General features: G+C 34.9%; 1 protein-coding gene across 1 annotated transcript in view; it reads left to right on the top strand.

Moving 5' to 3' along the window:
* ADAMTS19 (ADAM metallopeptidase with thrombospondin type 1 motif 19) overlaps positions 1-26647 on the top strand; it is a 274439-nt gene that overhangs the window by 148179 nt on the left and 99613 nt on the right. Inside the window, exons 9-10 of the mRNA XM_030818417.1 lie at positions 10373-10513; positions 12000-12150. Coding sequence (XP_030674277.1) covers positions 10373-10513; positions 12000-12150 — 292 coding nt within the window. The remainder of the gene's footprint in view (positions 1-10372; positions 10514-11999; positions 12151-26647) is intronic.

The raw sequence follows: 26647 nt of genomic DNA on the forward strand, positions 1-26647 counted from the left end.
GCTTTCTGTTTGCAGTTCTCTGATGTTTCTTGGCAAATGCATGTCCTAGAGTAAAGCAGGCAATCTTCCTGGAGTAGATCATCTATTAAATTTTTTATGTTGTAGTTTCTCTGTGTTGGCAAGAGGCCACAGTAGTTTCACATCTCTAATTACAGCATATTTGGTGTTTCTATGATCCTGTATTAGTTGATCAACCAGTAGATATTTAACAAGACATTCAGCTAAATAATTAAAGGAAGTAAAAAGAAAATATGACAATTTCTGTTCTCTGAAAGCTTACATTCTAGGTAGTGGTATTATATATATGCTATTTAAAATTAACCAGAAATATGAGCCAGTTCTGATATGTCTTACACACCATATATGTGAAGGGCATAGAAGTTAAAGATAATGAAAAATATGGGCTATAATTTATTGAATAATCCTTTTTAAAGGCAGAAAGTCTGTTTAAATGCAAATTAGAATGGAAGGTATTCTTTTTTTATATATTATTTTTTATTATACTTTAAGTTTTAGGGTACATGTACACAATGTGCAGGTTTGTTACATATGTATACATGTGCCATGTTAGTGTGCTGCAGCCATTAACTCGTCAGTTACATTAGGTATATCTCCTAATGCTATCCTTCCCCCCTCCCCCCACCCCACAACAGTCCCCAGTGTGTGATGTTTCCCTTCCTGTGTCCATGTGTTCTCATTGCTCAGTTCCCACCTATAAGTGAGAACATATGGTGTTTGGTTTTTTGTCCTTATGATAGTTTGCTGAGAATGATGGTTTCCAGCTTCATCCATGTCCCTACAAAGGACATGAACTCATCATTTTTTATGGTTGCATAGTATTCCATGGTGTATATATGCCACATTTTCTTAATCCAGTCTATCATTGATGGACATTTGGGGTGGTTCCAAGTCTTTGCTATTGTGAATAGTGCCGCAATAAACATACGTGTGCATGTGTCCTTATAGCACCATGACTTATAATCCTTTGGGTATATACCCAGTAATGGGATGGCTGGGTCAAATGGTATTTCTAGTTCTAGATCCCTGAGGAATCACCACACTGTCTTCCATAATGGATGAACTAGTTTACAGTCCCACCAACAGTGTAAAAGCGTTCCTGTTTCTCCACATCCTCTCCAGCACCTGTTGTTTCCTGAATTTTTAATGATCTCCATTCTAACTGGTGTGAGATGGTATCTCATTGTGGTTTTGATTTGCACTTCTCTGATAGCTAGTGATGATGAGCATTTTTTCACATGTCTGTTGGCTGCATAAATGTCTTCTTTTGAGAGGTGTCTGTTCATATCCTTCACCCACTTTTTGATGGGGTTGTTTTTTTCTTGTAAATTTGTTTAAGTTCTTTGTAGATTCTGGATATTAGCCCTTTGTCAGGTGAGTAGATTGCAAAAATTTTCTCCCATTCTGTAGGTTGCCTGTTCACTCTGATGGTAGTTTCTTTTGCTGTGCAGAAATTCTTTAGTTTAATTAGATCCCATTTGTCAATTTTGGCTTTTGTTGCCATTGCTTTTGGTGTTTTAGACATGAAGTCCTTGCCCATGCCTATGTCCTGAATGGTATTGCCTAGGTTTTCTTCTCGGGTTTTTATGGTTTTCGTTCAAACATTTAAGTCTTTAATCCCTCTTGAATTAATTTTTGTATAAGGTGTAAGGAAAGGATCCAGTTTCAGCTTTCTACAAATGGCTAGCAAGTTTTCCCAGCACCATCTGTTAAATAGGGAATCCTTTCCCCATTTCTTATTTTTGTCAGGTTTGTCAAATATCAGATGGTTGTATATGTGTGGTATTATTTCTGAGGGCTCTGTTCTGTTCCATTGGTCTATATCTCTGTTTTGGTACCAGTACCATGCTGTTTTAGTTACTGTAGCCTTGTAGGATAGTTTGAAGTCAGGTAGTGTGATGCCTCCAGCTTTGTTTCTTTTGGAAAGATACTCCTTGAGAAGAGCGACTCCAAGATGCATAATTGTTAGATTCACCAAAGTTGAAATGAAGGAAAAAATGTTAAGGGCAGCCAGAGAGAAAGGTCGGGTTACCCACAAAGGGAAGCCCATCACACTAACAGCTGATCTCTCAGCAGAAAGTCTACAAGCCAGAAGAGAGTGGGGGCCAATATTCAGCATTCTTAAAGAAAAGAATTTTCAACCTAGAATTTCATATCCAGCCAAACTAAGCTTCATAAGTGAAGGAGAAAGAAAAATCCTTTACAGACAAGCAAATGCTGAGAGATTTTGTCACCACCAGGCCTGCCCTAAAAAAGCTCCTGAAGGAAGCACTAAACATGGAAAGGAACAACCGGTACCAGCCACTGCAAAAACATGCCAAATTGTAAAGACCATCGATGCTAGGAAGAAACTGCATCAACTAATGAGCAAAATAAACAGCTAACATCATAATGACAGTATCAAATTCACACATAACAATATTAACCTTAAATGTAAATGGGCTAAATGCTCCAATTAAAAGACACAGACTGGAAAATTGGATAAAGAGTCAAGACCCATCAGTGTGCTGTATTCATGAAAACCATCTCATGTGCAGAGACACACATAGGCTCAAAATAAAGGGATGGAGGAAGATCTACAAAGCAAAATGGAAAACAAAAAAAGGCAAGGGTTGCAATCCTAGTCTCTCATAAAGCAGACTTTAAATCAACAAAGATCAAAAGAGACAAAGAAGGCCACTACATAATGGTAAAGGGATCCATTCAACAAGAAGAGCTAACTATCCTAAATATATATGCACCCAATACAGGAGCACCCAGATTCATAAAACAAGTCCTTAGAGACCTACAAAGAGAGTTAGACTCCCACACAATAATAATGGGAAATTTTAGCACCTCACTGTCAACATTAGACAGATCCACCAGACAAAGTTAACAAGGATATCCAGGAATTGTACTCAGCGCTGCACAAGTGGACCTAATAGACATCTACAGAACTCTCCACCCCAAATCAACAGAATATACATTCTTCTCAGCACATCGCACTTATGCCAAAATTGACCACATAGTTGGAAGTAAAGCAGTCCTCAGCAAATGTTAAAGAACAGAAATTATAACAAACTGTCTCTCAGACCACAGTGCAATCAAACTAGAACTCAGGATTAAGAAACTCACTCAAAACCACTTAACTAAATGGAAACTGAACAACCTGCTCCTGAATGATTACTGGGTACATAACGAAATGAAGGCAGAAATAAAGATGTTCTTTGAAACCAACGAGAACAAAGACACGACATACCAGAATCTCTGGGACACATTTAAATCAGTGTGTAGAGGGAAATTTATAGCACTAAATGCCCACAAGAGAAAGCAGGAAAGATCTAAAACTGACACCCTAACATCACAATTGAAAGAACTAGACAAGCAAGAGCAAACACATTCAAAAGCTAGCAGAAGGCAAGAAATAACTAAGATCAGAGCACAACTGAAGGAAATAGAGACACAAAAAACCCTTCAAGAAATCGATGAATCCAGGAGCTGGTTTTTTGAAAAGATCAACAAAATTGATAGACCACTAGTAAGACTAATAAAGAAGAAAAGAGAGAAGAATCAAATAGACGCAATAAAAATGATAAAGGGGATATCACCACCGATTCCACAGAAATACAAACTACCATCAGAGAATACTACAAACACCTCTATGCAAATAAACTAGAAAATCTAGAAGAAATGGATAAATTCCTCAACACATACACTCTCCCAAGACTAAACCCGGAAGAAGTTGAATCTCTGAATAGAGCAATAACAGGCTCAGAAATTGAGGCAATAATTAATAGCCTACCAACCAAAGAAAGTCCAAGACCAGACAGAGTCACAGCTGAATTCTACCAGAGGTACAAGAGGAGCTGGTACCATTCCTTCTGAAACTATTCCAATCAATAGAAATAGAGGGAATCCTCCCTAACTCATTTTGTGAGGCCAGCATCATCCTGATACCAAAGCCTGGAAAAGACACAACAAAAAAAGAGAATTTTAGACCAATATCCCTGATGAACATTGATGCAAAAATCCTCAATAATATACTGGCAAACTGAATCCAGCAGCACATCAAAAAGCATATCCACCATGATCAAGTGGGCATCATCCCTGGGATTCAAAGCTGGTTCAACATACGCAAATCAATAAACCTAATCCAGCATATAAACAGAACCAAAGACAAAAACCACATGATTATCTCAATAGATGCAGAAAAGGACTTTGACAAAATTCAACAGCCCTTCATGCTAAAAACTCTCAATAAATTAGGTATTGATGGGATGTATCTCAAAATAATAAGAGCTATTTAAGACAAACCTACAGCCAATATCATACTGAATAGGCAAAAACTGGAAGCATTCCCTTTGAAATCTGGCACAAGTCAGGGATGCCCTCTCTCACCACTCCTATTCAACATAGTGCTGGAAGTTCTGGCCAGGGCAATCAGGCAGGAGAAGGAAATAAAGGGTATTCAATTAGAAAAAGAGGAAGTCAAATTGTCCGTTTGCAGATGACAGGATTGTATATCTAGAAAACCCCATTGTCTCAGCCCAAAATCTCAAGCTGATAAGCGACTTCAGCAACATCTCTGGATACAAAATCATTGTGCAAAAATCACAAGCATTCTTATACAACAATAACAGACAGAGAGCCAACTCATGAGTGTACTCCCATTCACAATTGCTTCAAAGAGAATAAAATACCTAGGAATCCAACTTACAAGGGATGTGAAGGACCTCTTCAAGGAGAACTACAAACCACTGCTCAATGAAATAAAAGAGGATACAAACAAATGGAAAAACATTCCATGCTCATGGGTAGGAAGTATCAATATCATGAAAATGGCCATACTGCCCAAGGTAATTTATAGATTCAATGCCATCCCCATCAAGCTACCAATGACTTTCTTCACAGAATTGGAAAAAACTACTTTAAAGTTCATATGGAACCAAAAAAGAGTGAGCATTGCCAAGTGAACCCTAAGCCAAAAGAATGGAAGGTATTCTAATGGAAAGGAACTATACAAAAGGTTAGGCCGGAATTAACTATGAAAATCAGACAGATATCAGTTTACAGATGTTTTGAATAATGAGATAAATAGTGGATTTCATCCTGTGGATCATTGCTTTCCAGAATTTTGAGTAAATAAGAATCATCTAGAAAATGTATCAAAATGCCATTTCTTAGGCCTTACCTCCAAATATTCTATTTTAATTCATTGGGAACAGGCCCATGAATCTGCATTTTAACTACTCTAATGTTCTCATGCCCTATGATTCTGATGCAAGTGGTTCATTATTCACATTTTTAGATTCTCTGCTTGCCAGGGAAAATGAAAAGTTTTTGCATAGGAAACTAGTTTTTTTATATTAATACACTCATAAGAAACTAGGTCCATTAAAGCATGGTTTAAGAGGCAAAGAGTTAAAGGGCAGGAGGACAGTCAGGCAGACATTACAATAATCCAGAAGTAAAAAGAATCAGCACCAGTTTTGGTTGATAGCAATAGAATTGAAAAGGGGCAGATAAGTAAGTAGTAGAGGTTTAAGGAATATAGGACTAACAGGATGCAGGCATCCACTGGCTATCCAAGAGCAAGGCATAGTGTTCCAATCCCGGTAGGTAATATATTCTTTGAGTGTAGGAACTGAGTCTTATTTATCTTTGTGACTCCAGTTCAGCACAGTAGTGGGTTCTCAAAAAGTGTATGTGCATTTAGATAAACCTGTAATATAATGCACGAGAAAGTCAAAAGGAATCTCTTTTTGTACCTCTACTTTTCTTCTTTTAACCTCTAATTTTTAACCTTGCTTTTATATAGCCTTTTGACTTGCCAATAAAAGTAGGTTTCATTGTTTGTACAAACTGAAATGACTTAAAATATAAAAAGAAATATGATACAAAAATATATTGTATATCTTAATGTCAGAATTTCTTCTCCATGAACACACAACAGTGAAATTATATCAAATTAGATATACCACTGAATTCTAAGAAATATGAAATTAAATGTCATTTTGTATAAATATAATCTACTTCCAATAAGACATTGTAATAGTTTGTTTCTTTCTTTTATTAATGTTACCACATAATATATGGTTTTAGTGGGAAATACTATGTCATAAAAATGCCTAATGTATACAGCACAAAAAGCCTACTCTTTTAAAATATTACTGTTTACAAATCAGATCCTTTCCAAATTATCCAAAAAAAGGAGTGAATTCATAAGGCTTCTCCTCTCTAATTCTTTAAACATCAAAAGGGACCATCTTCAATATCCAAATGCTTCTCCAGCTTTCCGCAGGATATCACAAAACTTCCTGGCAAAGACTTTTAAACAAGTTGAGAAGTTTTATAAGATAAAAATATTTTTTCAGTTGACTTGACAACCATGTACAATGTTAGTGAAGAGTTTATTTGCCCAAGGCTCTTTGTCAAAATGAATTTAAACTGAGATTATTAAAATGTAGTTCAATTGCAGTGTGAGGAGAGGTGTTGCTAATGTCTTACTTAGAGAATGTTTTCCATGCAATGCATGTGACTTGGTTACCAGGCTCTACATGTAGAGGTATATCTCTGCTAAAAGAACAGAGGCATTTAAAATTATTCAGAAAACAATAAATCATCTCCAAAAGTGGAGAGTTTTGATCCAGAAAGAAAAGCACTATTGTGTGGTAGTCTAGAGGTTCATCTGTGTGAGCATCAGACTGCCCAGGTTTGAGTCACAGCTTCACCATTAACCTCAGCATCTTCCTCATTTGTAAAATAGAAGTCATGATAATAGAAACATTATGGGAATATTGTGAGGATTAAGTGACATCATCATTTTCAGTGGTTAATAGAGTAGCTGGCACAGATTAAGGTACACAATTAATTGTTTTATTTCAAACCTATAGAGTCAGGACTAAGCATTGTTTCCTGATAATTCCAGATGTGTGGTTAAAAAAGCCTGTCCTAATTTAATGATAATCTTTTCTGTTATGAGTTAAATGGCTTTAGGAAAATTTAACTACTGGTAAACAATGCTTGAATCACCAGACCTCCCCATGGCTGAAGCTAATTTCTTACATCAGAATCCGGACCAGGATCCCAAAAGGAAAATTATTATCTGGATGAGAGGTTGTAATCATCCATATTTGGAAAATCCTGTTACACTATGTTGGGAAAATGTCCAAATTGCCAAATCTTGGAAGCAATCCCTCTCCTTCCCTCATAGGGACACATTATTTAGGAAGGTTTATTATTTTTGAGCAAGACTAGTTACCCTTCAAAAATAATAGCATTTGTGTATGGTTTGAAAGATTATGCCACCACAGATGGAAGAGTCAAGCACGTTCTACATGGCAAGTGATTGTTAATTAACAGGTCACCCAGTGATGTGGGCTGTAGCCAGAATCCATGGCAGAGAGGAGACAGGACACTGATGGGCTGCATTTGAACCATACAGTTAGAATTACATTAAGCCACTTTTACTGATTTGTGATATTGTGCCATATTTATAATTTCTTATTTCAACTTAATATCTAAGTAAATTCTTTTGATTGTTATTTTCTTGGTTTTTTGAAGTGCACACTTTCACCAAAGAAAGCAAAATAGAGCAAAGTGAATTTAATATAATTAATGGTAAATCTGTTTATGTATCTTTTCACAAATTAGAATTATATAATAAAATTTCTCTGATTTATTTCCCCAGTATAGAGGATCACTATGGATTCTCCCTGTATTCCAGGCACTGTTCAGGCACTACATAACATGCTTATGCAGTCATCACAACAAATCAGTCAAGAAAGTATATTTAGCAAATAAGGCAACCGAGGCATGTTTATTATTGTTATTTAAATTGCCTTTGGTCACATTAATAAGGGGAAGATACAGAGATTAAATCACTTTCTACTTTCAACATCTTTTTACTCTGCCTTCTGATATTTTAATTGAACTGGTTCATACCTATTTCATATAATCTGTTATTTTTCCTCTTTATCTTCAAAGTATGAAAACATGTATCTTCCTATTTTCTCTGTTATTTATTCTATTAATATGTGTTGCTACAGACTCTATTTGAAGAAATTAATTAGAATAGAAAAGAAAAATATGATTCACTGGTGAATTTTTCTAACACCAAAACTGAAAAGTAATATTCAATAATGTATTTTAGTTTTATTTAAACCAGAATTTTTATAGTTAAAGTTAGCATGGTGATATAATTAATCTTAATTCATTAATGATATGGATGGAATTTTATTCCTTTCATATTATCTTCTTCCTTCGAAAACATATTTAATTTTAACAATTTTGATTCAAACTTATAATTCATCTTAAAAATATAGTTTGGTAGTTTTTAAAAATTTTATTTTGATTTGAGGAAACATAGGTACTCTAATTGTAATTTCCCTTAGCAATTTCTATAACAGTTCTTTTAAGTTCATGTTTTAAAACACAATATTGATATTCTTGTGAATTTTTCATTATGAAAACAATTTTATTTATTATCTAGACCATAACAGAAGAAGTAAAGAGAACAATGGACTATCCTACCATTATCTCAGGCTATGCATGTACAAAAATGGACTCTTTTCTGTTTCTTCAGTACTAACCATCATCCACAAAAAATTATTTTACTGGCCTCATTATGAGAATTCACAAGAGACTATATAATTTTTTTTCTACATGATCATTGAACCCATGATTCAACATTGGTTACAGAGTCTCCAGAATTTGGAGAGTGAACCAAAAGTAAAAATTTATAATGCAGTATAGAAAATGCTGTAACAATGTTGTTCACAGAATCCTATGTTGTTTCCAGAAGAGATAGTACAAATGGGTGAGGTAGGGGATAGTGAAAGAAAACCTGATAGAAATAAACTGCATTAGTGCTGATGATGAAGTAGAATTTGAGTTTGTCCAGGCAAAGAAGCTGAAGGAGAGGAACTGTAGACAGGGTACGGGGTTGCAGGATGGAATTTATAGATGCCCAATGTGGAATGGTTAATCACATGAGTTCTAGAGCCAAGCACCTCAGTTCAAACATTATTACTTTCCTATTTCTCAATGTATAATCTTGGACAAGTTACTTCTCATCTACAAAATGCATATTATAATCATTTCTACCATATTTGATTGTTTAACTCAAGTTTATAAATTCCCTTATATGATTTATGATACCTAGAAAATGCTAAGTAACAATTAACTGCAAGAAAATAAGAAACAACATAATGTTTGGGAAACTACAAGTCATTTGGTATTGCTGAAGTAAAAAAAAACTAATAATAATGTAGAAGAATATGAAGGGGATATGTATCATGTTAAAGAGCTGGAAATTGCCAGATGGATAATGAGAAAACATAGGAATGGCATAGACAGATTTTGTTTTAAATAGATCTCACTGGGGCAGGGTAGGAGGAGGGGAAGGGAGAATGTTGGTAAAGATTAGAGGGACAGAACTCAGGTACAATACCATAATAATTCAAGGCTTTGTATATACTGTAATAAGGATACAATACAATAATTTTAATAGTAACTATAGGATAGAAGGGAGATGACAGTTGAGTGAAATACTTAGAAGGTAGAGTTGGCAAGGCTTGCCTCTAACAGTAAATAAAACAGAGCCTATGCGATAATTCAGGAAAGGAAAAAAATAAATGATGACTTGACGATTCTTTATTTGGCCGAACTTAGTAGCTATCAAAAGCATAAAACGAGAGCAAGAGAAAAATAGAATAGAGGAGTAAATAGAGAATTGAAAGAGAAAGTAAGAAAGGCAGTCTTTAGACATACTAAATTTAAGGTATTTCTAGAACATCTATTCAGAAATAAGTCTGACTTTTAGAATAGAATTTCAACAGATTCAGGATTCATTAAAAAAAAAAAAAAGACAAAGAAGGCCAGGATAATTTGTGTTATATGATGTGGGAGGAAGAAGATGGTCTAATGAAAGACATAGGAAATTAATTGATTAATGACGTTTCAAATTTGGTAAAAGATGTGTTTTCAAATCAAATTTTGAAGAAAATTTGATTCAGGCAACAGCAAGAATCAAGTGTGGTTAAATATAAATGTATTATTTCTGAGTTTCATACATACTACTATGCGAAGAATATATCTATAGGTCATTCCCATATAAAGGACCTAAACATGTCATTTTATAGGTTGATTAGGGAAATGTTTTTTATTAAATAAAAATATTTACCTTAAATTGGGGTAAAAAAATTTAAAAAGTAACAATCTGAAATCTAATTTTATTTTGAAAGTAATTTTCTTAAAACAAATTTGGCTCCCAGTATTTTAAGTATTTTAACCATTATTTAATTGCAGTTATAAAAAGTTAACAAGTAACATTTACTTAGCGTAAATTTTAAAATTTTATTATATTCCAAATCAGCATGGGCATTAACCATGACAATGACCACCCATCGTGTGCTGATGGTCTTCATATCATGTCTGGTGAATGGATTAAAGGACAGAATCTTGGTGACGTTTCATGGTCTCGATGTAGCAAAGAAGATTTGGAAAGATTTCTCAGGTATGGAGGTCACTTATTGTTTTTGCCTTGTGAATGTTTATGTGTACTGTTTCTTTTTACAAATAGAGAAGCCAGTGTGACAAAGTGGAAAGGCCACCACAGTAAAACTGAAGGCACTTGGTTCCAATCTTGGCTTTTCCATTGACTCATGGTGTAGTCTGGGACATGTTATTTAACCCCCTGCTTTTTAATTTGTACATTTTTCAAAAAGGACAGTTAAGATTATTTGTAAGATTGAAAAGTTGTTATAATGATTTTACAAATCTGTCACAGTATTTAATTGCCTCTTCAATTTTTCCCAGGGGCAATATTCACAGTTCATCACCCAGCACATCTATTACCACAAAGATCAGAGCCCCTCTAACAAAATCTTCACTTTCCGTTTGTAAAACATCTACACTTCAAATGTTTTTTCATTAATAGTTTCCACCGTTATCATAGCCCTTTTCCACATTCAGTGGCAGTAACACTTAGCTTCTGTCTTGTTTGAAAAGTAAATGAAAAACATTACTGTTGTTCTCATTTTTATTTTAAAGCACCTGTTCATTTTAAAGCACTTATTTCTATAATTATAGAAGGATCACCTGAAGCAGTAAGCAATATGCAAAGTAGTTAGTGAGACGCTTAAGGTATCCAGAACAAGTCTTAGTGAAAAATACAGGAACACCTAGCTTGCTAAACTCACTACACAGATGAACTTTATTCACTTTTGTATATCCTTTAAATAGTTAAGCCCATTTTTCTATTAAATGGCTATGAAATCTATCAAACTGTAATGTTTCTCACATTACCACAGCTTTGCTCTAAAATATGTACAATATATTCTGTGCATGCTCTTTGTCATAACAGTCTAGAGAAGAGCACTTAGAGCATGTGATATTTCAGACACACCATCAGTAGCTGTATCAGCAGCCCTTCTGTAGGCCCTAATGAGTACCTAAGGAACATGCATGATTTTGTATGGCTGCCTTCACATGAATCAGGACTCCTATGACATCAAATACCACTTTAAAATATATTACAGAGTTGTATACAAAGTTGTATTACAATGTCAAGCACGAATATATCTACACTGTTAATAGTCAGCTGAGGATGCCTTCCATACCTTCTTTAAATCCCCAAATACAGCTGATATCTTACATTCACATACTACTTTTGGGCAAGTTACTCTCTGATTCTGAGCTTGTATACCTATTAAATGCATAAAATAACACCTACTTCACACTGTTATGTAGATCAGCTGAGTTAATTCAGATGAATGTGTTTTATACACCATAAAGTTCTTTTAACTTGAAAATTATTTATTACAATTATCTTCATTGTAAATAAATGATTTTTGACATATAGAATAATTTCTATGAGTATTCAATAGAAGAGCTTAAAGATATATTTTTGTATTATAAAAGTGTTTCTTGTTATATGCTAACTAATCATATCAGCTTTTTACATTAAATTCAAAAGTTTACACATACCTGCCTATTGCCAGGTCAAAGGCCAGTAACTGCTTGCTACAAACAAATCCGCAGAGTGTCAATTCTGTGATGGTTCCCTCCAAGCTGCCAGGGATGACATACACTGCTGATGAACAATGCCAGATCCTTTTTGGGCCATTGGCTTCTTTTTGTCAAGAGATGCAGGTAAAGATCCAGGTGGAGTTTTTGTGTGTTCATTCATTGTTTAGAAGTATTGATTGGTAGGAGAAGGTAACATTATTTTAGGGTTTGTGGATCAAAAGCACCCCAATATATAAAAGAAGGATTTTCTAAGAAAAGGTTTGTGCATTTTTTTCTTATACTTTGGAAGCGATAGAAATAAGATGTGAGCATTTAATCAAAGTCAATAAAGAAAGACCTAATAATTTCTACTTTGAAAATTACATTGATATCAGGGAAGTATTTTTATTATGTCAGTTCAATGCTTCTATTTTAAATCCCATACAGTTTTCTCTCCATATCTGCAGGAATTGGTTTCAGTATCCACATCCCGTTCCCTAAGCAGATACCAAAACTCCCAGCTGCTAAAGTCCCTTATGAAAAATAATGTAGTATTCGCATATAACCTACCTACATCCTCCCAAATACTTTAAATCATCCCTAGATTACTTACAGAACTTGATACATTGTAAATGCTATGTAATTATTATACTATGTTATTTTTTATTTGTATTATTTATATTGTTGTATTGTTATTTAAAAAAAAATTTTTTTTTTTAATCTGTGGTTGGTTGGATCCCTGGATGTGGAAACTACAAACAGGGAGGGCCAACTGTATTTTCTTATATGGAAATGGGTAAAAATGCGATAATATGAACACATAATTGACAAAAATGCAATAATATGAACATGTAATTGTGGAGGAGGAACTATACATTTTAATCCTGAAAATAAATTTTTAAAAGTATCTTTTATAGGAACAAAAATTAAGAGAGTACCTTTCTACATAAACTGGAAGAAAAGGGAAAATGTATAATGGTAAAGCAGTGTTTACATATTAATATTCCAGTAGTCAGTAATTACTCAGAGAGGACAGTAGTGTTAGGTCCATAAAATCTAAAGGATGAAGCAAAATGACCTTCTTAACTGATGGAAGAGTTTAAGCTCTAGTAACCTTTTTTTTTTTTCTTTCCTGCTGCCCATCCCCTATCTGCCCATCTCCTCTCACCTCTTCCTAACACACACACATACACATTGTACCTCAGGAATAAACTGATAACCACATTGAGAGTAAATAGGTTAAGTATCGCTGAAACATAGCCTATTTTACCTGGCCACAGTTTCTGTGAATGCCTCAAAGGAGTTTGGCTTTGTTGAGGATAATGCTGTTTTGGGTAACTGATAATTAAGATCAGCATAATTAAGATCCTTTATAAGGAACAAAGCATATGGCATTATAATGTATTGAATGCTCTCTTTGGTTTGTTGTTCTTATTAAAAGAGTTGTGCACTTATTTGTTTATTAATTGCTTTTGATCAGTTTCACCCACCAGTATGTAAACTGCATGAAGGCAGAGTGAGTTTCTCCAGCATCTAGCCTAGGGACTGGCATAGAGTAAGTGAAATACCCAGTGAACAAATGATTTAGAATTAAAATGAGTGAACGTATGGAGTTGAAGCTGCATCAAATGTGATGTGTAAAAGGCTGTATGGGCCAGGCGAGGTGGCTCACACCTGCAATCCCAGCACTTTGGGAGGCCGAGACGGGCGGATCATGAGGTCAGGAGAGCGAGACCATCCTGGCTAACACGGTGAAACCCCATCTCTACTAAAAATACAAAAAAAAAATTAGCTGGGCATGGTGGCGGGTGCCTTAGTCCCAGCTACTCGGGAGGCTGAGGCAGGAGAATGGCGTGAACCTGGGAGGCAGAGCTTGCAGTGAGCCGACATGGCGCTGCTGCAGTGCAGCATGGACGACAGAGTGAGATTCCGTCTCAAAAAAAAAAAAAAAAGGCTGTATGGACTGTAATACTCATCTAGTAATAGTGGAGCTTGAAAGGAACTGGTGTTGCTATGTAATTGTGATCTAATTCCAAAGGGTTTACATGTGGCATAGCCATGGATCCTTGGAACTCCACATCATGTGTGACAATTATGACACTGGCTCTGTAAGGTCTGTCTCTGGTACCTCCCTGAGCTCATCTGCTAACCTCCTTCACTCTGCTTTCACCTCTGAGTCTTTAGACAATCAAAAGTCTGGTCACAATCCTCTTTCTTAAATATTCATGGTAAAATGAAGTTTTTGAGGTACAAAGGTTTGGGTTTGTGGGCAGACACTTTTACAGGCTGAAGTTACCATTATTTTAGGCAACAAAGTAGGCTGTTTGTGGTCACTGTCACTGGAGCATTGCACAGGAGACAGTTTCAGTTCATGTGGTACAGAGAATTGATAGAACTTATCAATGGATCAATTCATCCAAAATGTTCTTCTTTTATAAAGCGTTCCTACTGTAAAAACTCAGCAGATGATCAACTACACATGATTCTGTTAAATTGTAGATTTTCCATAAATACTATTTTACAAATTTTAGAAATTATTTTAATATATCACATGCAATTAAATTTTGCCTGTGCCATTCTACGTTTTGACCTCTAAATATCTTCCGCATAGTGTGTTAAATTATTTTATGATGTAATTTGAGCCTTTTTTTTTCTTTTTTTATTATACTTTAAGTTCTAGGATACACGTGCACAATGTGCAGGTTTGTTACATAGGTATACATGTGCCATGTTGGTTTGCTGCACCCATTAACTCATCATTTACATTAGGTATTTCTCCTAATGCTATCCCTCCCCCAGCCCCCTACCCTACAACAGGCCCTGGTGTGTGATGTTCCCTGCCCTTTGTCCAAGTGTTCTCATTGTTCAGTTCCCACCTATGAGTGAGAACATGCGGTGTTTGGTTTTCTGACCTTGCAATAGTTTGCTCACAATGATGGTTTCCAGCTTCATCCATGTCTCTACAAAGGACATGAACTCACCCTTTTTATGGCTGCATAGTATTCCATGGTGTATATATGCCACATTTTCTCAATCCAGTCTATCATTGATGGACATTTGGGTTGGCTCCAAGTCTTTGCTATTGTGAATAGTGCCACAATAAACATACGTGTGCATGTCTTTATAGTAGCATGATTTATAATCCTTTGGGTATATACCCAGTAATGGGATGGCTGGGTCAAATGGTATTTCTAGGTCTAGATCCTTGAGGAATCGCCACACTATCTTCCAGAATGGTTGAACTAGTTTACAGTCCCATCAACAGTGTAAAAGCGTTCCTGTTTCTCCACATCCTCTCCAGAACCTGTTGTTTCCTGAATTTTTAATGATCGCCATTCTAACTGGTGTGAGATGGTATCTCACTGTGGTTTTGATTTGCACTTCTCTAATGACCAGTGATGATGAGCATTTTTTCATCTGTCTGTTGGCTGCATAAATGTCTTCTTTTGAAAAGTGTCTTTTCATATCCTTTGCTCACCTTTTAATAGGGTTGTTTGATTTTTTCTTGTAAATTTGTTTAAGTTCATTGTAGATTCAGGATATTAGCCCTTTGTCAGATGAGTAGATTGCAAAAATTTTCTCCCATTCTGTAGGTTGCCTGTTCACTCTGATGGTAGTTTCTTTTGCTGTGCAGAAGCTCTTTAATTAGATCCCATTTGTCTATTTTGGCTTTTGTTACCATTGCTTTTGGTGTTTTAGTCCTGAAGTCCTTGCCCATGCCTATTGTCCTGAATGGTATTACCTAGGTTTTCTTCTAGGGTTTTTATGGTTTTAGGTCTAACATTTAAAATTAATTCAAGATGGATTAAAAACTTAAATGTTAGACCTAAAACCATAATTTGATTCTTATAACCATTAAACACCATATTGTCTAGTCCTATTTTACAAATCAACAATTTGAGGTCTAGAGCAGTTAAATAATACTTTGAAGTTCTTATACCTATTAACAGAGAATGCTAGATCCAGACTCAGATTATGTCTAAATGCTAAAAATCAGAATGCACTGTAACCACTATGCTCTCCGGTCTCTTATGGAACTTAAACTTCTTTATCTGCTGTATTGTCTTATCTGTGGGAAAACCCTTAGATCAGATCTTGTATTTTAACTAATTTTTTTTGTCTCCTATAGCGCCTATACTATCAGTTTTAACCAGTATCTTAATTGATTTATTTTGCTAAGCTATTTGCTCCATTCATATGATTATTTCCCACTAACCTACCTGCACAGATTTTTTTTCCTTGATCTCTGAAAATATGATTGTTTATTTAGGTTTTTTAAATCTGTTTCTCAATATCCTAGGATGTTATCTTGTTTTAAAACTACACATTGTGCTAATAAAGTTAAATTTTAGGTTTAAGGTTTCCAGAAATGTTCTCCTTTTTATTTTCTCTCCACTTTTATATTCCAGTCCCAAATCGGTACAGCATGTAAAGTGTAGTAACCTAATAGATGATAGATACATAGCTAGAACCATAGAAAAGATAATTTACATGTTTAGTCATTGATTTGACAAATATTTTTTAAGTTCCAACTACTTTCCAGGCACTGTATGAAGCACTAATAATACAGCGGGAATCAAAGACCCTACCTCCGTGGAACTTACATTTTAGTTGGAGGAAATATAAAATAAGCAAATGCATATCTAATATGTTAGTTGATGATAATTGTTTAGAAGAAATATAAACTCAGGTAAAACAGGAAGTACTGCCCAGGTAGATGGTTAGGATGGTGTTATTTCATATAAAGTGACCTGGGAAAGTTTCCTAGAAAGGTGACATTTGTTTAGAGATCTGAAGAAAGTGGGAGAACAAGCTATGCATTTATCTTGGGAGGAATATAGCAAGAGAAAACAGAATGCAAAATACCCTGGAATTCATTGTGGGTCATGTTGTGAGATGCCCATTACATATCCAAGTAGGAATGTAAGCAGGTCCATGATATATATTTGGAAGTCATTAAGAAGTATAAGATATTGGGGACATGATACTAAATAACAATTGCAAGTGAGTTAGAAAAGTTTCAAGGCCTAAGACCCAGGTCAATGCAATATTTAGAGTTTAGGAAAATGAGGAGAAAGAAAAAATAAAATGCTGAAGTATGTTGAGGTAGGAATAGAACCAAAGCAAATTGAGATCTTGGAGACAATGTGATGAGGACATTTTTCAAAGAGAGATTGATCAGCTGTGTCAAAAGCTGAAGACTTAAATGTAAAACCTAAAACTGTAAAAACCCTGGAAAACAATCTAGGCAATACTGGTCTGGACACAGGAATGAGCAAAGATTTCATGACAAAGATTCCAAAAGCAATTTCAACAAAAACGAAATTTGACAAATGGGACCTAATTAAACTTAAGAGCTCTGCACAGCAAAAGAAACCATCAATAGAATAAAGAGACAACCTACAGAATGGGAGGAACTTAAAGAAATTTAAAGGGAAAAACCGACCCCATTAAAAAGTGGGCAAAGAACATGAACTGACACTTTCCAAAAGACATGCAGCCAACAAGCATATTAAAAAAAGGTCAGTAACACTGATGATTAGATACATACATATCAAAACGACAATGAGATAGCATCTCACACCAGTCAGAATGGCTATTATTAGAAAATCAAAAAATAACAGATGCTGGTGAGGTTGCAGAGAAAAGGGAAAACTTATACACTGTTAATGGGAGTTTAAATTAGTTCCACCATTGTGGAAAGCAGTGTGGCAATTCCTCAAAGAACTAAAAACATAACTACCCGTAACTACCATTCAATCCAGCAATCCCATTACTGAGTATATACCCAAAGCAATATAAATCATTCTACTATAAAGGCACATGCATGTGGATGTTCACTGCAGCACTGTTCACAATAGCAAAGACATAGAATTAACCTAAATGCCCAGTAGTGACAGGTTGGATAAAGAAAATGTGGTACATGTACACTATGGAATACTACGCAGCAATAAAAAAGAATGAGATCATGTCTTTTGCAGGAACATGGATGGAGGTGGAGGCCATTATCCTTAGCAAACTAATGCAGGAACAAAAAACCAAATACCATTTGTTCTCACTTATAACTGGGAGCTAAATAATAAGAACTCATGAACACAAAGAAGGCAACAATAGACACTGGGGCCTGCTGAAGGCTGGAGGGTGGGAGGAGGGAGAGGATCAGAAAAAAATATCTATTGAGTAATAGGCTTAGTACGTGGGTGATGAAATCATCTGTACAACAAACCCCTGTGACATGAGTTTACCTATATAGCAAACCTGTAATATACCCCTGAACTTAAAGTATAAAAAACTTTTTTTTTTTTAAGCTGAAGACAAGTGGAGCAAAACGAAGGCTGAGATTAGACGGTTGATATTTTTTCCAAAAGGGTTTGACACACCATTATGTGAAGCTATATGGGAATGCCTGAATATATAACATGTCAGGAAGTATAACTTAAAAATATAGCAGAAAATAGTTATAACTGTAGAAGACTGAAAATACTTGCAAACTATGTGATGACATTTCAGTCAATGGACCACATATGCAACAATGGTCTTATAAGATTATAATCTGTATTTTTACTGTAAAATTTCTATGTTTAGATGCACAAATACTTAGGATTGTTTTACAGTTGCCTACAGTATACAGTATGGTAACATTGCTATACAGCTTTGTAGCTTGGAAACAATGGGATACACCATATAGCCTAGGTGTGTAGTAGGTTATATCATTTAGGCTTGTGTAAGTACACTCAACAGTGTTCACACAATGACTACATTGCCTACTGACACATTTCTCAAATGTATTTCCATCATTAAGCAAAGCATGACTGCAGTTCTGGTACATACATATACACCTTCAATTGGCTCTATGTGGAGTCACCATACCTGGCAGTCTGTCATCTAAGTGCTATACAAAACAAATCTCCTATATGGTAAGCTCCTTAACATTAGCAGAGGTGTCAGCCCTTTTGTCATTGTATCTCTAGCACCCAAATAAGTGCTCAATAAATATTTGGTGAATAAGTGAATCAATCGAATAATGGGGTACTGATTCTAAATTTTTCACTCATGTAGATAACATTATAACCTTTTAGAATATTAATGCAATGACAACATAAAAGCCTACCTATGCTATAGGGCAGGTAGCTTGTTTCACAGCTTATTCATAATTCAATTAGGCATCCTTATGACCAGCTCATTTCTAATCAATTACAAATAAGCATCAAGATTTGTAGTGTGAGGGTTCACAGCAACCTTCAACATGTATGTTTCAGGCAAAATCTTAAAAACAAGGTAACTCTGAATCTGACAAAGGCAGTTGGGCCGTAGCATCTAAACTAGATGTTTCACTTCCATACTTATAAACAGATATTTAAACACAAACACTAGAGGCTTAGCATTATTGCACAATGCTGATCTAATTAATGATATAAATTTACCCTTAGGATAACAACTTACATCTGCAAAATGTTTAAAGGCACAGATGTAGAGATTCTCTTGAAACATGTTGATCGCAGGCAATAATAGCTCACTCTTCTGCATTAATTTGCAGAATTAATGGCTGACTTCTTGGATGGCCTTGTTCCTGAGTCCTAAGCAATTGGTGCCTGGTACCTTCAGGCCATCTGGCATCTTGTGGCTGAGCCAGCTCCAACTGCATCAAGTCATTGTAATAGCTTCCTGAAATTACTTAGCCTGGCTGAAAATACAGAGGTATGGAAGGATTTTTCCCTAGAAATAGTAAGAAGTAGCCCCGTAGGAGTTAACCTTTTTTTGAAAAAGAAGGAAGTGTGATAAAATTGAAGACCTCCAGGAAACTTAAGATCCTGTCTTTGTGAACTAGGCACACTATGAATTGCATATGTATTAAATGGATAGAAAAGTTTATAGTATAACTGAATCATATGATGACTTTAAATGTTGACATGGAAAGTTCCAGTTTTACATTTCTCCTGTATCTACTTGATTCATCCAAGTTTGTAGGACCCTCTCAAACCTCTCCTTGAAGCCAGTGCACAGACTGGAATTGAAATAAAGTAATGGCAAAAACCGCAACTATGTTTGCACCAACCTAATATTATGAAGAACTATAGAAGGCCTAGTCTCTGTAATTTGGCATTGCAAAATTCCAGAGGCAACAAGAATTTGGATTTAAAAAAGGCTTAACATGAAATAGTTGGAGGACATAAACTGCATGATTTAAGACTTACAAAGCTGCAGTAATGAAGACAATGTGGTGTTGACGAAAGGAGAGACTTAACTCCTCTGTGGAACACCATAGACAGTCCAATTATAGACTCTCACATATGTGTACAATTGATTTCAACAAAAGTAACAAGGCAGTTGAATGGGTAAAGAAAAGCTTTTCAACAAATTGTGCTGGAACAATTGGATATTCATCTTTTGAAATTACATCATATCATAAGATAAAATTAACCCTAAATGTATTATAGACCTAAATGTGGAATCTACAAAACTATAAAACTTCAGGGAAAAATGTAGAGGAAATTTTTTTTAATAGGACACCAGGAGCATGAACCATAAAAGAAAAACAAAACAGAAAATTATTGTTTGAAATGTATCAAAATAAATTATTTTATCTTAGGAAAACTCTGTTAAGACAATGAAAAGGTAAGCCACAGAATGGGTGAAAATATTTACAATAGGCATATCTGACAAAGGGTTGTTGTCCAAAATATAGAATCGATGTAATAGTAATAAAAGACCAAGCAATACAATCAAATGGGCAAAACATTTCAACAGACAATTCAGAAATGAAGATATGCAGATAGCCAACAAACTCCTTAAAAGATGCTTAACATCATTAATATTGTATCAAGAAATGCAAATTAAAACCATAAAGACCTACATTTGCGTATACATTGCACTGTCTTAAGTTTAAAGAATTGAAAAAACTAAATTGTTGCTGATAATACAGAGGGATCAGAATTCACATACCGCTACTGGGAATATAGTATAATCACTTTGGGAAAATTTTAGGTGTTTTTTTTTTTTTTTTTTATCACTTAAGCATTCACCTCTTATATGATCCAAACTTTACACTCCTAGATCCAAAAATATACTCTGCATGATCTCTTTAAATGTATTGAAACTCATTTATAATCTATCCAGGTGAATGTACTATATGCATTTGACAGAATGCATTTCCACAGTTGTTAGTGTTTCATAAATATTAATTAGGTCAAGGTTATTAATAGAGTAATAAAAATCATCTTTTATTATGTGTATAGATGTTTTAATAATGCTAAAGTGGAGAATTTAAATATCCTACTATGACTGCAATTGTCTACTCCCTTCGATTATGTCAGATTTTGATTCATACCTCATAAGGCTTTATTGCAAGACACTAATACAGTTATTATTGTTATGTCTTCTTGATGCATTATGTCTTCTTATTGCATTTCTTTTCATTATGAAAAAGTCTTATCACTGGTAGAAGTATAACTTCTTTATATTGAACTTTATTATATCTGATATTAATCTGATTTTGTGTGTTTATTTTTTTGCATGGTAAAATATTATTCTTTTATTTAGTTTAAATGTATCTGTGTACTGTTTCAAGTGAGCCTCTTGTAGTAGGCATGTAGTTAAGTCTTGATTTTTATCTGTTATAAAAATTATAACCTTTTAAATCAGGTAGTTCATTAATGTTTAATCATTGATTAAACAATGTGTTTGAATTTTGGTCTAGATTTTATAATTTATTTTTTAACTCTTTATTTCCCTCTGATCCCCATTAATTTACTTTTATATTATTTGAATTCTCTTTAGGATCCTACTTTATCTATTACATTTTTAGCTATAATCCTTTACCTCTTTAAGAGGCCTGATCTGGGTCTAGGTCTGGGATCACACATCTTTATTTAAAGGGCCAGATAGTAAATATATTAGGCTTGTCAGCAGCAGAGCCTCTGTTGCAACTCATATGTGCTGCTCTAGCTCAAATCAGCCATAGATAATATGTAAGTAGATGAGCAAGACAGTTGGCCAGTCTCCAGGCTATAGTTTGCCAAACTCGACTCTAGGGATTAAAATATAAACCCTCAATTTTTCTGAATCTATTTAGAGTTTTATAGTACTATTTCATTTGGAATTATTGGAATATGCAACCACGTATGTGCATTTAGACTTCCTCATTCAGTTTTTCTGTACTATAGTCATTATATATATATATATATATATATATATATATATAGCATCTGTGTACATTGTAGACCATACAATAAAATTGTATATATTTTACTTAATATACATTGCACATATTTTAAGGATTAAGAATGTAAAAATAGTCTTTTACTTTTAGCTTGATATTTACCCTTTCCATTGTTCTTCATGACTTCCTGAAGATAGGAGTTTTCCTTTGGTTTCATTTTCCTTCTCCATGTCTTTTAGTTGGGTTGCTAATGACAAATTCTCTTAATTTTCTTTTACCTGAAAATTTTCATTTCACCTTAATTTTTGAAATATATTTTCACTAGATATAAAATTATAGGTTGACTTTTTCTTTTACCATCTCAGAAACATTCCTCTATCTTCTCTTCTCCATAGTTTAAGATGAGAAATGTATAGCCCTTGGATTGTCATTTCCCTGTAAGTAATCTGTTGTTTCTCCCTGTTTATGTGCAAGATATTCTCCTTATCTTTGGTTTTCAGAAGCTTGACTATAATGTGTCTACATATGCTTTACTGCATATTTATCCCATTGGAGGACTGTTGAACTTATTGATTTTGTAAATCTATGCCTTTTCTCAAATTTAGAAAGAAGTTTTAGTGATCATTCCTTTAAATACTTTCCTACCTCTCCATCCTCTCCTGATAATACAGTTACACACATTAATTTTTTTGATATAACCTCACAGCTTTCTGTAAATCTTTCATATTTTTCAATATTTTCCCTTTCTCCTTCAGAGTGGGTAATTTCCTTTAAACTATTTTCAAGCTTACTGAATTTTTATCATTTCCATCCTGCTCAAATCTGTTTCAGTCAACTTTTAATTTTACATATTGTATTTTTCACATCTGAAGTGAAAGTTTTAATTTACTTTTTTTAAACTTCTCTTGAGATGTCTTTTCATTTATTACAAGCCAATTTCCATTACCTCACTAGGTATATTCATAAAGTCAGTTTCAAATTTTACAAAAATCATAACACATGTGTCATCTCAGGTTTGAATTGTTTATTTACATTTTTAAAGAAAGGGTTGCATTTTGCTGTTCTACATATGCCAGTAATTTTTACTTCTATACTAGAAATGTTGTTGTTGTATTATAGAGCAAGCATGAGCAAACTATGGCTTAAAGTTTTACTGGAACACAGTGACACACAATTTTTCATTTATTTTCTATGGCCGCCCTCAAGCTACAATGGCAGTGTTGAATAGTTGCAACAGAGACCACCTGGCCAAGAAGCATAACATACATACTATTTGGCAATTTACAGAAAGAGTTTGCTGACCCTGTTGTAGAGGCTCTGGATTCTGTTATATTCCTTCAAAGACTGTTTTCTGTTTTTACAGGCAATTACATTAATTAGATTTAAACTGGAAATTTTGTCTCATCTATTGTAGGCAGCAGCTCATATCTTAGATCAATTCATTTTTCATTTATCTGTGCTATTTGTAGTGTGTGTTGTGTATGTATGGGTCAGGTGCCAAGGGGAGACTTAAGCTCCTCTAATTCTATTCCTTCTGGGATTCTCCCTTCAGTTTATGGCAGCCTTGATCACTTCAGTTTCTGTCTTCATGAGTCTATAGGATGATATGTTTTTCCAGTTGGCACCTAATATCAGGACACAATAGTGGGCATCTATCAGGTTAAAGCTGCAAAGATGGTGAACTAACCTTTTGCCAGTTTTTTCAGTTCCCCTCAAAAGTGTGCCTGCTGAATGCAATCACTTTCACAATTGCCATGCACAAAAAATAAAATACCTAGGAATACAGCCAACCAGGGAGGTGAAAGATCTCTATATGCAGAAATAGAAAATACTGCTCAAAGTAATCAGAGATGACACAAATGGAAAAACATTCCATGCTCATGTATAGGAAGAATCAGTATTGTTAAAATGGCCATACTGCCCAAAGCAATTTATAGATTCACTGCTATTCCTATTAAACTACCATTGATATTCTTCACAGAATTAGAAAACCTATTTTAAAATTCATGTAGAAACAAAAACAAGCCCAAATAGCCAAGGCAATCAAGCAAAAAGAACGAAACTGGAGGCATGATGTTACTGGACTTCAAACTATACTCCACGGCTACAGTAATAAAAACAACATGATACTGGGACAAAACAGACACATAGACCAATGGAACAGAAGGGAAAACCCAGAAATAAGGTTGCAAACCTACAACTATCTGATCTTTGACAAACCTGTTCAATAAATGGCACTGGGATAACTTACTAGCCATATGCAGAAGATTGAAACTGGACCCCTTTTTAGGCTATACACAAAAATTAACTCAAGATGGATTAGATACTTACATGTAAAACCCAAAACTATAAAAAAACCTTGGAAGACAAACTAGGCAATACCATTCTGGACATAGGAACGAGCAAAGATTTCATAACAAAGACTCCAAAAGCAATTGCAACAAAAGCAAAAGAAAACGGAGAGAGAGAGAGAGAGAGAGAGAGAGAAATGGGATCTAATTAAACTAAAGAGCTTCTGCACAGCAAAAGAAACTATCAAGTTTCCACCAAGAGTGGACAGACAGCCTACAGAGTGGGAGAAAATTTTTGCAAACTATGAATCTAACAAAGATCTAACATCCAGCAACAATAGCAAACTTAAGTTTACAAGCAAAAAACAAGCAACCCCAATAAAAGGTGGGCAAAGGACGTTAACAAACACTTTTCAAAAGAAGAGATACATGCAGCCAACAATCATATGAACACCGCTGATCTCTAGAGAAATGCAAATCAAAACCACAATGTAATACCATCTTACGCTAGTCAGAATGGCTACTATTAAAATGTCAAAAAATAACAGATGCTGATGAGATGTGGAGAAAAGGGAACACTTATACACTGTTGATAGGAGTGTAAATTAGTTCAACCATTGTGGAAAACAGTGGGGCAATTCCTCAAAGAGCTAAAAATAGAAATAGCGTTTGACCAGCAATCCCATTACTGGGTATATACCCAAAGGAATATAAGTTATTCTGTTATAAAGACACATGCATGTATGTGTTTACTGCAGTACTATTCACAATAGCAAAGACATGGAATGAACCTAAATGTTCATCAGTGATAGATTGGATAAAGAAAATGTGGAACATATACACCATGGAATACTATGCAGCCATAAAAAATGAGATAATGTCCTTTGCAGCAACATGGATGGAACTGGAGCCATTATTATTAGCAAACTAATGCAGGAACAAAAACCAAATACCACATGTTCTCACTTATAAGTGAGAGCTAAATGATAAGAACTTATGGACACAGAAGGGAACAACACACATTGGAACCTATTAGAAGGTGGAGGCTGGGAGGAGGGAGAGGATCAGGAAAAATATCTAATGGGTACTAGGCTTACTACCTGGGTGATGAAATAAACTGTACATCATACCCCCATGACACAAGTTCAGGTATAACAAACCTGCACATGTACCCCTGAACTTAAAAGTTAATTTTTTATTTATTATTTGAGGCAGAGTCTTGCTGTGTTGCCCAGGTTGGAGTGCAGTGGCATGATCTCAGCTTACTGCAACCTCCAGCTCCCAGGTTCAAGCAATTCTCCTTCCTCAGGCTCCTGAGTAGCTGGAATTACAGGCGCCTGCCACCATGTCTGGTTAATTTTTGTATTATTAGTAGAGACAAGGTATTACCGTGTTGGCTAGGCTGGTCTCGAACTCCTGACCTCAGGTGATCCACCTGCCCTGGCCTCCCAAAGTTCTGGGATTACAGGCATGAGCCACCATGCTTGGCCAAAAGTTAAATTTAAAACAAAAAGTATGTTGCCTTGGTTCACTCTCCAGAGCCTTCAGGAAGTTGTTTTTTTGTATTCTGTTCACAGTTTATAGTTGATACCTACAAGAGGGTTGGTTTTTTGAGAAATTAATCCACCATTCCAGAAGGGGAATCTTTTTATCTTAATTCTGTATCATTTTTCTTTAAAAATTTAAAATAGGTTCTTCCTTCTTTTTAGTGTTTTCTTTTCTTTGGGGGCCTCCATTATATAGATATTACCAGTTCTCCTTTCTTTTAATTTATTTTTATTCTCTTTCTTTAACACGTCCTGATGTAACCATGAAAGAGTCCCTTGCAGCTTGCTGCTTCATTCATTGGCTATCCATGGGTTACATTTCCCTTTCTATGTCTATCACTCAACTTCTGCAAGTAGCTATGTACGTGGAATGGAGGAGGTGAAAGAGAGAATGTCAAACTTATTCAGTGGGCAATGGCCAAATCTTCTCTGTTAAAGGATAAAGTTTCTAGGATGTAAGTGAGCTAGATTTCTAACATTTCTTCCCACTAAAAAGGTTTATAATTAATGTTTAAATCCAATAAGTGTTACATTATGTAGTCAATGTTTATTAAGATTTATCCTCATTTTTATCAGTCTATTTGCTTACCATTGCTTTTCAGTCCTTTCTTATAAAGTCATACTTCTTTTTCTTAAAGAACATC

Source organism: Nomascus leucogenys, chromosome 2 (genome assembly GCF_006542625.1).
Source record: "Nomascus leucogenys isolate Asia chromosome 2, Asia_NLE_v1, whole genome shotgun sequence".
Lineage (NCBI taxonomy): Eukaryota > Metazoa > Chordata > Mammalia > Primates > Hylobatidae > Nomascus > Nomascus leucogenys.